The 15652-nt window shown below is 44.7% G+C and overlaps 1 protein-coding gene across 3 annotated transcripts in view; it reads right to left on the bottom strand.

The window, feature by feature from the left end:
• ABCC3 (ATP binding cassette subfamily C member 3) overlaps positions 1-15652 on the bottom strand; it is a 74200-nt gene that overhangs the window by 57120 nt on the left and 1428 nt on the right. The window contains exon 2 of one of the 3 annotated variants that reach the window (XM_081184522.1): positions 14721-14873. Coding sequence is in view for 1 of the 3 variants with exons in the window: in XM_081184521.1 (XP_081040647.1) it covers positions 9167-9196 (30 nt within the window). In the remaining 2 variants the exon portion in view is untranslated. Of the gene's footprint in view, positions 1-9166; positions 9326-14720; positions 14879-15652 lie in introns of those variants that run through there. The other 2 variants (XM_081184523.1, XM_081184521.1) reach the window with 2 other exon arrangements.

The raw sequence follows: 15652 nt of genomic DNA, 5'->3' as shown, positions 1-15652 counted from the left end.
TTCTGGATGCTGACTCAGCATCCTCAATGCTGATTAAAAGGCTACAGTTAGCAGCACTTGATAAAGGGTGGGGGGAGGAATCCTCTGCCTGGACCACGGTGGGAAATCTCAAGCCCAGGGACCAAATTCCAGCCCTCTCTGTTTTGCCTCTGGGACTCTCGAGACCACGCTCCACACCTTTTCTCCCTTGGGGCCACCCACGGGCCTTGCTCCACACCCTTCTTGTGTGCTTTTACCTTGCTGGAACAAGTTCCTGAAGTCTGATAATCCCTCCCACTTGCCTGAATGGAGGAACAAAAGAGGTGCATGTGTAGAATGCACAGTGTAAACATCGAAAGAACCTGTGGGAGAGAGGCCTTCTGCAAAGTACTGTGTCCCAAAGCATTTTCAGCAATAATTTTTGGCAGGCAAAACACTTCATATAAGCATTGTTAAGTTCAAGCATTTTAGTGTCTGTCTGTCTGTCTGTCTGTCTGTCTTTCTCTCTCTCTCTCTCTCTCTCTCTCTCTCTCTCTCTCTCTCGTGTATCTATATATATTAATGTGATGTGATATAAAAATTGCCCACACAGTGTGGTTAGTTGTTACATAATCATCTCAGGATATTGAAGTGAGCCCCAAAGCAAATGAAAAAAAATATCTTAATATGATTAGATTGCACCAGGCCAAGTTTCTGCCCTGGATCCTTGCAAGAGATTTTTATAAGTAATAAACAACTCATTTGTGGCCTAAAAGGGTACTGAGGCTATACAGTTCCAAAGAAGTAAACTGATTAATGATTTCCTCCACCCCTTCCTTGCACAGGCCACATGGTCAACTGAGGCCACAGCACAGGTGGCTCCATGCAAAGCAAGAAGATCTGCAGGTGTTACTCACTTACAAGATTTAGCTTTCCTTGAAGACTTTTTTGTACAGACTTTTTATGCACAAAAGCTGGAGAAGAGAATAATCCAGCTAGGAACTGCATTCTGATACGCAAACAAGTCTGGGAGTGTCACGTGCAAAAAAATGGATCAAACATCTTCCTCCTCCACCCCATGGCAACTAGCTGCATGGGCGCACAATTTCAGCCTGAGAAATGCATTCTGAACGTGCTCCAAAAGACTCTGCCCAAGATGCCTGAAACATCGACCACAGAAGATAACAACACTATACACTACTGCAGGGGGGAGGGGAAGAAGGACATAATTACAGTATATACAGTTAATCTCATTCATTATACAAATGTATTCTGACCTGATGCGAATTTCCCACCAAAATGGTTAGGCAGTGATGTAGATAGGGTGTGGAACTGGTCTTGCAACAAACTAAGGACTGTGTTGGAAGTGGTTTGCTATTTCCCAAAATGATTGTGCCAACATGACTAGCAAATCCACAACAGTACAGAAATGCAAAAGCCTATTCAGGATGCAGAGGCAGTTTCAACATACCTCATCCTCATCAAAGTTACTTTATGCAACATGTTGGTACCAAATTAATGATGTGGGGATTCTGAAGCTCTGTTGTTTTCCTTTACTGCTTTTCACTATTGCCCAAGCAGAATTTTGCTGGGTCTGGTATAACCTTGCAACACCTCTTTCTTCTCTTCCCACAGTTTCATTGCTCAAACTCCAGGATTGATTGGTGTCCTTTAACTTCTAATAGTTCTCTTGTTTTAAGTTGTTGTTTGTTTGTTTTACATTTCTGGCTACTTGATTTGTATTTATGATCAGATATGCCAGTATTGCATGGACATGTGTTCTGGAACATGTCCAGCACAAGGCAGATAGGATGGCGAGGGCTTTTGAAAACCCAGCCCTATGGGGAATGGTTGAAAGAGCTGGGGATGTTCAGCTTGGAGAAGAGAAGGTTAAGGGGGGGTACGATGGTCATCTTTGAATGCCTGAAGCGATGTCACATAGAAGATATTCTCTGTTTCTCCAGAGGGCAGGACCAAGGGATTGCAGGGAGGTAAATTTCAGCTAAATGTTCAATTAATGAGTTCTGTCAGTAGAAGCCCTGCACAAATATTTCTGCTTGTGCAATGGGGCTTTCCCCCAGTGCTCCTTGTACCCCCAATAATTGGCTCGGGATGTGTGTGTTGTGAGAACCCCCAGAACAGCATGTAGAGGGAGGAAGGGGATTTTTCCACCTGGCAAGTTGAAAAGCAGATGTTGATGGAATTATTTCTATAGCTGTGCACTGAATTCTTCCCCTAGGCTGTGTACATTTGTTGTTGTTTAGTCATTTAGTTGTGTCCGAGTCTTCGTGACCCCATGGACCAGAGCACGCCAGGCACTCCTGTCTTCCACTGCCACCCGCAGTTTGGTCAAATTCATGCTGGTAGCTTCGAGAACACTGTCCAACCATCTCGTCCTCCGTCGTTCCCTTCTCCTTCAGCCCTCCATCTTTCCCAACATCAGGGTCTTTTCCAGGGAGCCTTCTCTTCTCATGAGGTGGCCAAAGTACTGGAGCCTTAGCTTCATGATCTGTCCTTCCAGTGAGCACTCAGGACTGATTTCCTTCATTATGGATAGGTTTGATCTTCTTGCAGTCCATGGGATTCTCAAGAGTCTCCTCCAGCACCATAATTCAAAAGCATCAATTCTTCGGCCTTCTTTATGGTCCAGCTCTCACTTCCATACATCACTACTGGGAAAACCATAGCTTTAACTATATGGACCTTTGTCGGCAAGGTGATGTCTCTGCTTTTTAAGATGCTGTCTAGGTTTGTCATTGCTTTTTCCCCAAGAAGCAGGCATCTTTTAATTTCATGACTGCTGTCACCATCTGCAGTGATCAGTACCTTTAAAGCACATGCCCCCACCCCTCTAAGAATTCTGTTCACTGTAGTTTGTTAAGGGCTGCTAGGACTTGTAACTCTCTGAGGGGTAAAACTAAAGGCGCCAAAATTATTTGAGGGGAAAATGTGCTTCAAATGGTATAGTCTGTATTGTACGCAGCCCGAGAGATAAGCAACTCATTGTTCAGAATACTGCTTCTTCACATCTAACCCTGCTTCTAACTCCACCCTATATAGAAGCAGGCATATTTGCATCAGCATCTCCAACCATCACCTTGCAGAACAGGAGCAGCACCTTTCTTGAAAGAGAAAGGCAACTATAGGTCAAGCCTAGAAAAACGGTCCACTCTGGGGGTGGCAGTTGAATTAGCTCGTGGATTTACCAAACAAGAAGAGGCACTTACTGATTTGATCAGAAGGCTGCTTGTAAATTAACTTTCACAGAAGCCAGTCATTTCATCTAGAACTTTCTGACCTCACAGGATTCCTGAACAGTTAAGCAATCCTTTCTCTTGGGATGATCAACAATGTATTAAAAAACTGGAATGCACCTAATAAATGTTGGTTACATAATTTCCAGGTTGTTCTGTATGCAGGTCTTGGCAACAGTGTTTATGGGGAAAGTTCTTCCTACTTACTAACACCTTTGCTTTTTTAGGTACTTCTCTAGGATGAAAATTTCTAAATTAATCAGGAAATTTAGTTTAAATCTAATATTGCTGTGAAAGAGATGTCCAATAGGGGACTCCACCCCTTTCCACTCACATCAGTAGGGGTTCAGCTCTGATGTTTGTTTTGCTTGCATTATATTGTGATGTCATTACAGACATACACTCTCTGTACTACTTCTTTAGCTCTTGATGACTGAACACAAAGAGTGCTCACTAATGGTTCATCATCATTCTGGGGGGAAAGTGACAAGTGGGGTGCTACAGGGTTCTGTCCTGTGCTTGTTGTTTGTTCAATGTCTTTATAAATGACTTGGATGAAGGTCTTGAGATGATGCTCAGCCAATCTGCAGACCCTACCAAACTGGGAAGGGCAGCTAATGCTGCAGAAGACACAATTAGGATTCAATTTGACCTTAACAGAATGGAGAAGGAGTCAAAACCAACAAAATGAATTCCAATCGGGACAAATGCAAGGTTCTGCACCTAGGCAGGAAGAAATATAAGATGGGGTACACCTGGCTTGCCAGTAGTACATGTGAAAAGGATCTTGGGGTCTTAGTAGACCACAAGCTTAACATGAGTCAAGAGTGTAATGCAGCAGCAAAAAAGATAATGCTATTCTAGTCTACTACCTTGGGTTACATACGCTTCAGGTTACATACGCTTCAGGTTACAGACTCTGTTAACCCAGAAATAGTACTTCAGGTTAAGCACTTTGCTTCAGGATGAGAACAGAAACGTGCTCTGGCAGCGCGGCAGCAGCAGGAGGCCCAATTAGCTAAAGTAGTGCTTCAGGTTAAGAACAGTTTCAGGTTAAGTACAGACCTCCGGAACAAATTAAGTACTTAACCTGAGGTACCACTGTACATCAACAGAGGTATAGTGTCCTGATCAAGGAAAGCAATAGTTCCACTCTATTCTGCCTTGGTCAGACCACACCTGGAATACTGTGTCCAGTTCTGGGCACCACAATTTAAGAAGGACGTTGACAAGCTGGAACGTGTGCACAGGAGGGCAACCAAGATGGTCAAGGGTCTGGAAACAAAGCCTTACGGGGAACTGTAGAGAGAATTGATTATGTTTAAGTTTGGGAAAGAGGAGACTGAGAGGAGATATGATAGCCATCTTCAACTATCTAAAGGGCGGTCACATGGAAGGTGGAGCAAGCTTCTTTTCTCCTGCTCCGGGGGCTAGGACCTGAACCAGTGGGTTCAAGTTACAAGAAAGGAAACTCCAACTAAACGTCAGAAATACCTTTCTGACAGTAAGAGCTGTTCAACAGTGGAAGAGATTCCCATAAAAGGTGGCGGACTCTCCTTCACTGGAGATTTTTATAAGCAGAGGTTGGGTGGCCATCTGTCATGGGTGCTTTAGTTGAGATTCTTGCATATCAGAGGTTGGACTAGAATATCCTCGGAGTCCCTTCCAACTCTATGTTTCTAAGAGGGGTTTTTATTAAGCAGATACAAAGAGGGGAGAGCTACCCTTCTATTTCTAGACAGAACAGCCTTTGTAGAATCTACTTTTTGTGTTACGGGCTCCATTGCTTTCCAGTCTGACATACTAAAACCGAGAAAGCGTTTAAAGCTTGCACAAAACTGTTGAGCCCAATATGAGGCTAGCTCCCACTAGCCTGCAGAATACTATTGGCATAAGAAACTTTTATGTGCATTAAACAAATAATAATGTGGCTGTCAGTGTCAACAAGAAGTACAACACCGCAGATCAAGACACTCCCTAAACAGGGGCAAAGGTAAAAGGGATTGTTCTCATGTTCCTTTTGAAAAGCATCATCATCTTCTTTTTAAGAAACTCCCTTTAGCCAGCGGCTTACTATCTAGCTTTGGAACCAGAGTGGTGGTTCTTCTGAGTGTTGAACTAAGACAGGAAAGAACTAGGTTCAAATCTCTACACAGCCGTGAAGCTCACTGGATGACCTAGATCAGTCACTATTGCTAGGCCTACTCTACCTCACTGCTTTGTTGTAAGGGTAAAAGTGCATGGGGGAACCTTGTCCACCACCCTGAGGATGTGAGAGATAAAAATGTTAGTGAGTACAGTGGCACCTCGGTTTAAGAACAGTCTGGTTCAAGAATGAATTGGTTTACAAGTTCCGCAAAACTGGAAATAGTGTCTTGGTTTGAGAACTTTACCTCGGTCTAAGAACGGAATCCGAATGGTAGAAGGGCACCAGCAGCGGGAGCCCTCATTAGGGAAAGCGCACCTCAGTTTAAGAACAGTTTAGGTTTAAAAACGGACTTCCGGAATGGATTAAGTTCGTAAACCAAGGTACCACTGTAAATAAATCTTATGAGTAGTCCGAGCAGAGTGGTTACTCTTTAAGGAGGTGGAGATCTTCCTCCAAACCAATAATGGAAATGAAACTAAAGTGTTTTGTTTTTGTTTTACTATGGATACCCAAAGAAGCCTCTTAATAAGAAACACGAACCACTCAACAGCACAGCACACAGTGTACATCTGAGAAGCACATATGTATCTGTTAAAAGGTGAGGCAGCATACTGCAAATTCACAGAGCACATGTATAAGACTCCAAGAGTATTCCGTTAAGTGGCTAACAGAATGGACTTATCTTTGTGTTAAACTTCTGCTGGGCAGAAGACAGTAGCTACAAAGTCTCTTTGAACCATCAGACACAAAGAAACGCGGTGACATAATGAATTTACGCATTGTGGTAAAGGTGGTTGGGCAACAGCTGACTTTCAGAAGGGCTATGTTCCAGCAAGAAGGAAAGGACTGGTTGAATGTGGTGTATGGGAGTATGGTCTGCAATCAGTCCTACAATACACAGGATTGGAGCCACCCCTTGTACAGTGGTACCTTAGGTTAAGAACTTAATTCATTCTGGAGGTCCATTCTTATCCTGAAACTGTTCTTAACCTGAGGTACCACTTTAGCCTCCTCCTGCCGCCACTGTGGTAAAGTTCTTAACCTGAGGTACTACTTCTGGGTTAGCGGAGTCTGTAACCTGAAGCGTCTGTAACCTGAGGTACCACTGTACTGATATCATGTTACACCTACATCAATGCATTGAAACACTTCCATTGGAGGCAATGGAGAGCCGCAGCTGAACAGCCCCCCCCCCATGAGAGACGGGGGAGGGGAGGGGGAGGAAAGAGTTCTAATCAACTCAGTAACCAACTGGAAAGCCAAACTATACAAGATCCATGATAATATATCCCAATATTTTATTTCCAAATTAAAGCAGCCACTGATGGTTCCAATTATAACTGGAGCATTATCTCTGGAAAGGGGTAATGCTTTTCCTCAGTGCTGTTTCCCCATTATATCTAACAGTAACCCCCCAGAGTTACTATTAGCCTTCGGAAAACAAGGTGCTCACACCTCTAATAGTGCTCCTTAATATAATCCATTTCTTCTTCTTCTTCCCCTTCCCTGCCATTATGCCGCGGAGTGGAGAGCTCTCAAACGTTCATAGAAAGGGCCCGGGTTTGACAAGCTTATTTTCTGTTGTGCCTAAGAGAACAAGTCCATCGTATAGTTTCCCACACCTGCAATCTGGTTGTACAGTCCAGACAACAGAAATTCTTCCTCAACCATAGTCGGTGAGAACTAGGCCTATGCAAAGCATCACTTGCAATAGTAATTGCACGACATATTTATTTTGCATAAATAATCATGATTGCAAAATCATTGGATTTTTTTGTACAGACTTTGCTAGACTTAAATCTTTGAATGACGAAGGTATCCTCCTTGAAATCTGAAAAAGTCACTACAAAACCACGAGAAAAGCTAGGTAAGCAATGCCAGCAATACATTATACAGTAAAACCAGTTATTACAAAGCACTATACAGCAGTGGCCCTCTTGATGCTGCTGTGCTCAAACTCCCATCAGCTCCACCCAACATAATCAATGGTCAGGTATGATGGGAGTTACAGTCAGCCATAGGCTCTCCATCCATGCTATACAGTTATAGCATGCCTCCAGGGCAATACATCACAAACTTGCTTCTGCAAATCAGTGACCTACCATGGACACAAAATATACACAAATGTACATGTATATATTTCCACAGATAACCATTTCTATAACACACAAAAATTTAGGCTATGGACCAAAATATGCTAATTAGGGCAAAACTCCCATTGAACTCAATGGGACTATATAATAAAGCATTTAAATTTTGGACAAAGGTGCAAGAAGATTCTCCTGAAAAATGCTCAGCCTTACTCAGTTTTGTAATTTGTGTCAATCTCCATTTCATTCCTCTGGGGCACAATGTATCTGACAGAGTGAGTCTGCATGTCTGCTCAGAGGTAAAAGCCCATTGAACACAATGGTGCTTCCAGCCAAGTACATAGGTCTAGGAATGCAGCCTGTGATACTTCCATTTCTGTGGAGGGAACAATGAATTGCTGCACAATAAACAGCTGTATAACAATATGCTTTGGTCCCCCCCCCAAAAAAAGCAGGACCCAGGCATCAACATACATCTTCTAGTGGACAGAGATATTCTCCAGGGCTGGAATGAGTAAGACTCCAACTTTGAAGAAACAGCCACATGCTCTAACAGCCTCTAGCAATTGCCTTGCTCAAGCTTGTGTATTGGTTTTGCCCAGCAATACAATGGTGTGGCAGTTAAGGGATTGAAAAAATACCTGTCTAGTCAGGTTTGCAGCACCAGGGAGTAGCCTCACCTGCCTTTAGAAGTCAGTAGGGAAGAGGTTTTCTTTTTTGTATTCCTATAAAAATGCAACTGTTTTACGGTATGCCAACAACGTGTCTGAGTGCTGAACACGTTCCCAAGTACTTTGCTTCATCGATTCCAGTGGGCATGAAGGCACGTGCATCTGTGTGAGCAGTGCTGCTAGTTTTTAACCCGGCAGAAATATGCCAGCACGTGCCATTCATGGGTTTGAACCTGCCTCCGGCAAGTTTTTGTTTTGTCCCCCAATACACAGGGACTGTTGGCATCCATCTGTCTCGAAAGACAACGGAGGAGCGCGCCTTTGGGGGATGAATTGCAACATTTCATTTCGGGTCCACGCTTGTTTGATAATACGCTGAGAACTGAGAAAGATGACCCCCCCTTTCTTTCGTAACCCCATTATATTTTACTTGGAAGTTTTGGGATGCGTGAGGCAAGTCATCTCCGCGAGTTTCTGCCGTCCAGGTTGCGAGGTTCCACGTGTAAGCGTGACTGTGCTCATCTACTGCAAGGCTGCGCCTCCAACCAGGTCTGCTAACCCACATCGCATAGCTCCTGCCATTTCGCCCTCGGCAACCCCCCTCTGAGGAGTCTGCATCCCCGCGTCATGCTGCTGGTCCACACACAACTCTTAACTCTTTCTCCCTCTTTTCGGGTGCTTTTCTACACCCCAGACTCTGGAGGCAATCCACCCCCATCAAAAACAAGAACCCATCGGCAGGAGGAGAGTTGCGCATGCAGAAACTTTGGGACTCCCCTCCTCCCGACCTTTCCATGCCCCATCCCTTTAAAGTTCACTGAAGTGCCCGAAAGTTGCAGCCTGGCGATGCCCGATGCCCGCGCCTGTGTTTCATTAAATGATCGTCCATTCTTGAAACAAGAGACATGCTCTGAAGGCAGATGAGCGGAAACTCCCTTGACTTCCTTACTTATTTGGGGAAAACGAGAGGGATGCGCTGGCCTCCGAGGGCCACCGGGTGATCACGGATTGTGCGGCGGTGAGGAGGGAGGAATGCTTACTTACCCAGAAACTGGATCCACAGAAGGCGTCCATGGTGCAGCGGCCGGCCAGAGCAGTCTGGCGACCGTCCCTTTCGCCGCGCTGCCTCCGCTTCTTTCTGAGCGGCTCCTGGCTCGCCTTTTGCTTCCCTTCCGCCACGCTAGGGCGGATGTTTGCCTCGCACGGAAAGGTGGGCGGGGAAGGGCTCGCCCAGGCAGTGCCGGCGCCAGGCTAAGCCGCGACAAGGCTGGCGGGTGGGGGTCTTTTACTGCTGCGCTCTTACTAAACTTCCCTTTTTGCGGACCAGCTCGGGCAAGGCCCGCGCCTGGAAGGGAAAGCGCGCGCGCGCCGTAGGAGGGCGGTGGGTCGGTGGATGATCGGGCCTCGGCGTATGAGGGGAGCGAGGCCACGGAAGCCCGACCAGCTGCTGGGAGACTTGGGCCCTCTTGGGTGGCTGGGCGGTGCTCCGTGGTACACAGCAACACACCACCTTTCCCCTCTCTGCAGTGGGGCAGCTAGGGCTGGACCTCGAGCGAGGGGAGGGGGAAAGGTCCAAGGACCACCCATCCCGCGAATGACCACCCAGAGAGCGAGCGAGCCAGGTGATATGGATAGCTGCGAACAGGCCCCTCCTCAACACCTGGGACAACATGGGCATCCTGCCAGGACCCATCAAACCTGGCACTGGCTGCCACAACATCCTTTTTAAAAAGCAGTTTATAGTTAGGGGACAGCTGGCTGGGCATGTACTTGGTTATACATACAGTGTTGTGAAGTGTTTTTTTTTTGGGGGGGGGGGCTTCCCTTGGTGAAGGAGCCAGACAAATTTGACAGTGAGTTAATGGGCTGTAAGTTTGTTAGTATAACAAAGGAAGTGGCTTTGTGCCAGAGGGCAAATGGGTGGACCCCACTCCCTCACCTGGCCATTAGCAAGAGTTGAGGTGTGTGTATGAGAGAGAGAGAGAGAGAGAGAGAGAGAGAGCGCTGGGCTGGAAGCTGACTGCCAGCAGAAGCCTGAGAGTGAGAGACATGCCTGATTTCTGTGGCTATTGGAGAAGCAATACCTTCCCGGCTCTTAATGCTGTGTGCCCCTTCGTAGTAGGCTCAGGTTGTTTGTGTGTGTAAATAAAACAAATATTATACAGACACCACAGGCTCTGCTTCCCTTCATTTCAAGGAAACCGAACCCTGGGACCCCTGGAATCTTGTACCGCTCGAGATTGGGGATGGCGTACAACACACCATGTTCTCTCTCTCTCTCTCTCTCTCTCTCTCTCTCTCTTCCTACAACAAAACACACTGCTTATCCCCAAATATGTTTAGCATTGGAGAAGTTGAAGCCAATAGTGTAGCACAGGGCCCCCTCATGATAGCCACAGCCAGGCCCCCTCACAGTTCTGCCTCTTCTAAGATTATGCCACCTGGTAAGATTATACAGCAATCTTACACAGTTATCTGATACAGTGGTACCTCGGGTTAAGAACTTAATTTGTTCCGGAGGTCCGTTCTTAACCTGAAACTGTTCTTAACCTGAGGTACCACTTTAGCTAATGGGGTCTCCCGCTGCCGCCACGTGATTTCTGTTCTCATCCTGAGGTAAAGTTCTTAACCTGAGGTACTATTTCTGGGTTAGCGGAGTCTGTAACCTGAAGCGTCTGTAACCCGAGGTACCACTGTAATAACAATTAGGGATGCCTTGCAAAGATTAATTCAGAACACCATGTGCAAAATCACTTAAAAGGGCTCTGGGTATTATGTACCTTGACACCCAGAGATTGATGCCATTTTCTGCTCTTCTTCAGGTGTCAAAATGATTTGGGCCAGCCCTCTAGGAGTACTGGAGCCAGCCGAGTGGCTTATGAGGGTGTGTGTGAGTGAACCAGAGAAGACAGTGGCTGCCTTTCCTGTTACTTGTTCACCTTTGGTTTCTCTAGACAGTACAAGTGTGTGTGTGTGTGGGGGGGAGGACTGGGCCCTGTGAAACTGCCAAGAGTAAAGGTTGTTGCATCTGCTCTTTTGGTGGCGTCACAGAGAAGATGAGGCCCAACTTGTCCAGTCTGTGCCACCAAGGCTTCCAACGGGAGTCAACTGCATGTACAAGGAACAGTCTTTCCCCTCACTCACCTGCACTCTCTCGGTGGGTGGTAAGTCAAAGCATATTGGGTTCAGGGAGAAGGTTAAAAAAGGAGGGTGACAATGGGCCACTCTCTTGCTCACTCAACTGCTTTCTTCTGCTTGGCTTAACAGATGAGCCCAACCTTCCTTGTTAGAAAAAAAAAAGAGGGAGGGTGAGCAAGCAGTTGTCAAGGGCCTGAAGGGAAGGAGAAGAAATTTGACTTGGTTCACATTTTAATGCAAAACTTCCTAATCCACAGTTGGGGAAACAATGGGGAAACTGAAACAGTTGTTCTTAGAAAAATCACACTTCTCAGAATTTTGCAATGCAGTTTCTCTTTTTTTCAATTTTGCAGCTCTTTAACAAAAATAATGTGTAGTAAAATGCATGTATTTGGGGGATAACATGCATAATACTGCCTATGTTAGTGAAAATAACATACAAAAATACATTATATTATGAGAAAGTGCTTCCAAAAATGTGCAAATTAGGAAAAATATGGTCTGAAATGTTGATGCATTTTCTTGAGGTACTTTTTAAAATTACAAACTGATGCAGAAATGTGGAGAAACGAAATTTGACAGATTCCTTTATCCCTAGTAAGGAGCAGCTGCTATTTCCACCTACTGTAGGACCCAATCCTCCCTACTGCACTGCCCAAAGAGAGAGAGCTAAGCAAGCAGGCAGAGCCTTTCACTGACAGAAGGCATGCTGAGCAAGAAGACTAATTACTGCCTCCTCTTGCCTTGCCCCCCCTTTCTGCGTGTCTAGGGGGGGGGGAGTATTGGACACATGGTTGCAAGAAGCAGACATGCTGCTTCCAGTCATTTGCATTATCCTCTGTCTTTGGACATGTTAAGGATGTTGGGCAGCTGGGCCCAGCGGAGTGCCAAGGGTGACTCAAGTGATCAGAAGCACAACCTGTGCCTTTGCATGCTTACCTCCCCCCTCCTTTAGATGGCCAAGCAGGGAGACTTGGGCTCACTGGGCCCAATTTTCACCACTCCGCATCTGAAAGGAGAGAGCAAGTTTTCAGAGATAATTGCATGTGCAAGGTAAATCACAACAAGTTGAGTCTCCCTACCTTTGCACATAACTTTGTGCAAACGCGTGTTTATGCTGTGAAATGTGTGAAATGGCCTTAAGGCACAAAAGCACAGTGCTTCAGCGGGAGAACTTTGTGCACATTCAGTCACCTAGAGACGTGTTTTAGAAAGACAGAAAATACGGTTATTGGGTGGTGGGGACAACAATACTCTTCATTAACAGACTGACATAAATTCCAGAATAATGGAAGAAAAAAAACAATGAGGACAAAAAGGCAAGAGCAAGATCTAATGGGAAGTGTATGTGGAAGGAAATTAATAGATGTGAAATTCATATGAAACTGCAGTATATAGAGTCAGATCATTGGTTCATCTAGCTCAGTGCCTGCCATCAGCTCTCCAGACAGGTATCTCCCAGGCCTACCTGTAGATGCCAAGACTGGCTGAACCTGGAACCTTCTGTACAAAAACCATGTGCTCTGGCAGAGAGCCACAACCCTTTGCAATTGCCTTGTTGAAAGAGCACAAAGTTGAGCAAGCACATATATATATGTAAGTTGTGGGAATGTTTGAGTCAAGATCCATGTTAGATTCGGGATACTTTCTAATCAGACGAACAATTAGGAATGGCCTAAAAATGTTTTAGAAGCTCCATTTTACATTTATGAAGAAAATATTGGACAAATCTATTGGATGTAGTGAATCTTGCATCTATCTAAGGAAGATGCATTTGACATTTATATCTGAGGGCACTTCTGGTGCTATGAATGATACAATGCAGAACGATAACTGGGCATAGCTTTGCCTGCCTTTGAAGACCACATCGCCTTTATGATGATTAATATGGAAAATCACAATGGAATTAGCAACATCGCAGAGCATTTTAACTTTCAACCTTTTTTATTACTGAAAGTGCATTCTTCCTATTGCAAGTGATAATCAAACTGCCAATTGGCAGGTGGTTGCTTTTGGCAATATCTAGACTTTTAATATCTTCAGTTTTGTGGTACTTTCCGAACTTCTCTTTTCCCCTTTCCTTTTTAGTAGCAAATGAGCTGGCTTTCCCCCTGCTTTCTGACACTGCTTTGAGATGATTCGTGAATGCTGTCTCAAAGTAAACCTGAAGATTCAAAGGTGACTGTTGCACCTCAACAGTGCAAGAAGAAGTGCAAGAGTTCGGGAGGGCTGCTTTTCTTATGTTTTTACCTGGTTCGTTTTCCTCCTGCGCTGTAGCATACTGAGTGAAGCCAAGCCAATGTTTAGCTTATCCTGTCACCCAGCTGGGAACTTGTGGTTAAGCTTTCTCTGCAAGGTTTGTTCCTGGTAAGTGCGGTGAGAGCTTAACGACGAGCCCAGTTCAGAGCCTGCATGTCAGGATGGGCTGATTTGTCAATTTTGGGTTCAGTCAGTTTCTCATTTTTCCAGCCTTGTTGAATTCTCCACATCAGTTGTATACCTCAAGAACATTCTTCAGCATATTAGTATGATTTTTCCCTAATATACATATATTTTGCTTTATACACACATTTTTGCAGAGCTCGTTTCCCAAATATAATGTATGTTATTTTCACTCTTGTGCATATTTATACACACAATTCTTTAAAAATGCATTTTTTAACACATTGCTTGCTCGGAGAACTGCATTGCAAAATTTGTAGAATTGTGAATTTCAAAGTTGTGTTTTGGTTCCCATATTGTTCTGGAAAGTACAAATCTGGCAGCTTAGCCTTTAAATGTTAACTGAATCAAATTTCTCCCCCACCTAGCTGCATGTTTAAACAGTCATGATGAGTCATAGTGTGGCTCACCATGTTGCATAAACCAAGCTAGTGATTAGTAACCCTCTAATTTTTGCCTTTAAGTTGATAGCAATCCAACTATACAGGATGATCACATTACGTAACCTCTGAAGAAATCCATGGAATTTTGTCACACTGTGCCAAGAGCTTCTGGATGATGAAGAAGAGGAAGAAGAGTTTGGATTTGATATCCCGCTTTATCACTACCTGAAGGAGTCTCAAAGCGGCTAACATTCTCCTTTCCCTTCCTCCCCCACAACAAACACTTTATGAGGTGAGTGGGGCTGAGAGACTTCAAAGAAGTGTGACTGGCCCAAGGTCACCCAGCAGGTGCATGTGGAGGAGCACAGACGCGAACCCAGTTCCCCAGATTACGAGTCTATCGCTCTTAACCACTACACCACACTGGATCTCTTTCACTGCCCTGTAAAGTAAACTACCAAACTACTGAACTTGATCTGGGCTGACTTTGCCCATCTTAGATGATCTTTGGATCCTTCCAGGCATGAGAAAATATAAAGGGGGGTTCCTGCTCTAGCTGAGCTTTGTTAGAGAGCATCAAGGTATTTCTGTGCTCACGTATGATCCTCTTTTCTTTGGTTATTCTCTGATCCTACCTTCTGGTTTGTGCTTTGGTCCTGACGTGCTCTTCAGTCCTGCTGACTGTTTCCAGTGTCAAGTCTGCCAAGCAGTCACAGAGAAGCACACAAATCTGCAAACATGTTTCCTCTTGCTGTTGATTTTGTTGTCTTTTAAATTCTGGAGAAATTCTGAAATACCACATTGTATGGACAAAAATAGACCCTGGTTAGTCATAACCTGTTAAACAAGAGTTCAAAACAATGTCTTGACAGCTGAATTACATCGCTGAACTTCATGGGATAGGAGGACAGAGCTGACACAAGTTCCAAATGAACTTGAGGCTGTAGGCCAGTGGCCGTAGGCACAGAAAGTAGGACACAGAATTGGAGATTTTTGGACATAAAATCCAATATGGTCTACAAACAAGATAATCTCATGTTTGCTCAGAAGATCACGTACTTTCTTTTTTTTTAAAATAGGCTGCATTACTGTTCCATGTGCTCACATTGGTATATTGGTATATACCAATGTTCAGTCAAATATCCATGCTGAGTGCTAAATTAACCACTCAACTGACACACAATTCTGAAACAGACTTTGATTGGAGAACTGAACAGAGTGTTTTGTTATACAGTAACTGCTATGGCAGGGGTAGGGAGACTTCAAGCCTGTGGACTGAATGAAGCCTCTCTCTTCAGCCCTCAGAACTCTGCTCAGGCCACATCCCTTAATGGGACCTCCAAGGTAGCAAATGATTACTTGAAAAAAAATCCAAGGCAATCAAGCCACATAAAGTAAATGGGCTGTATCCAACGTGCCTTGGCAGTGAGCTCCTGCACAACCAAGTTTCTGTTTAGGTGGAAGCCAGGTATGCTTAATTAGATTTCTACATTGTGACAAGTAGGTGTATTTTTGCTGGTTGCTAGGTGACAGAACTGAAAGCAAATGAGAACAGGCATTTATCTGG

Source organism: Podarcis bocagei (assembly GCF_964188305.1).
Source record: "Podarcis bocagei genome assembly, chromosome: 2".
In the NCBI taxonomy this organism is placed as follows: domain Eukaryota; kingdom Metazoa; phylum Chordata; class Lepidosauria; order Squamata; family Lacertidae; genus Podarcis; species Podarcis bocagei.
This window is presented reverse-complemented; position numbering and strand designations above follow the sequence as displayed.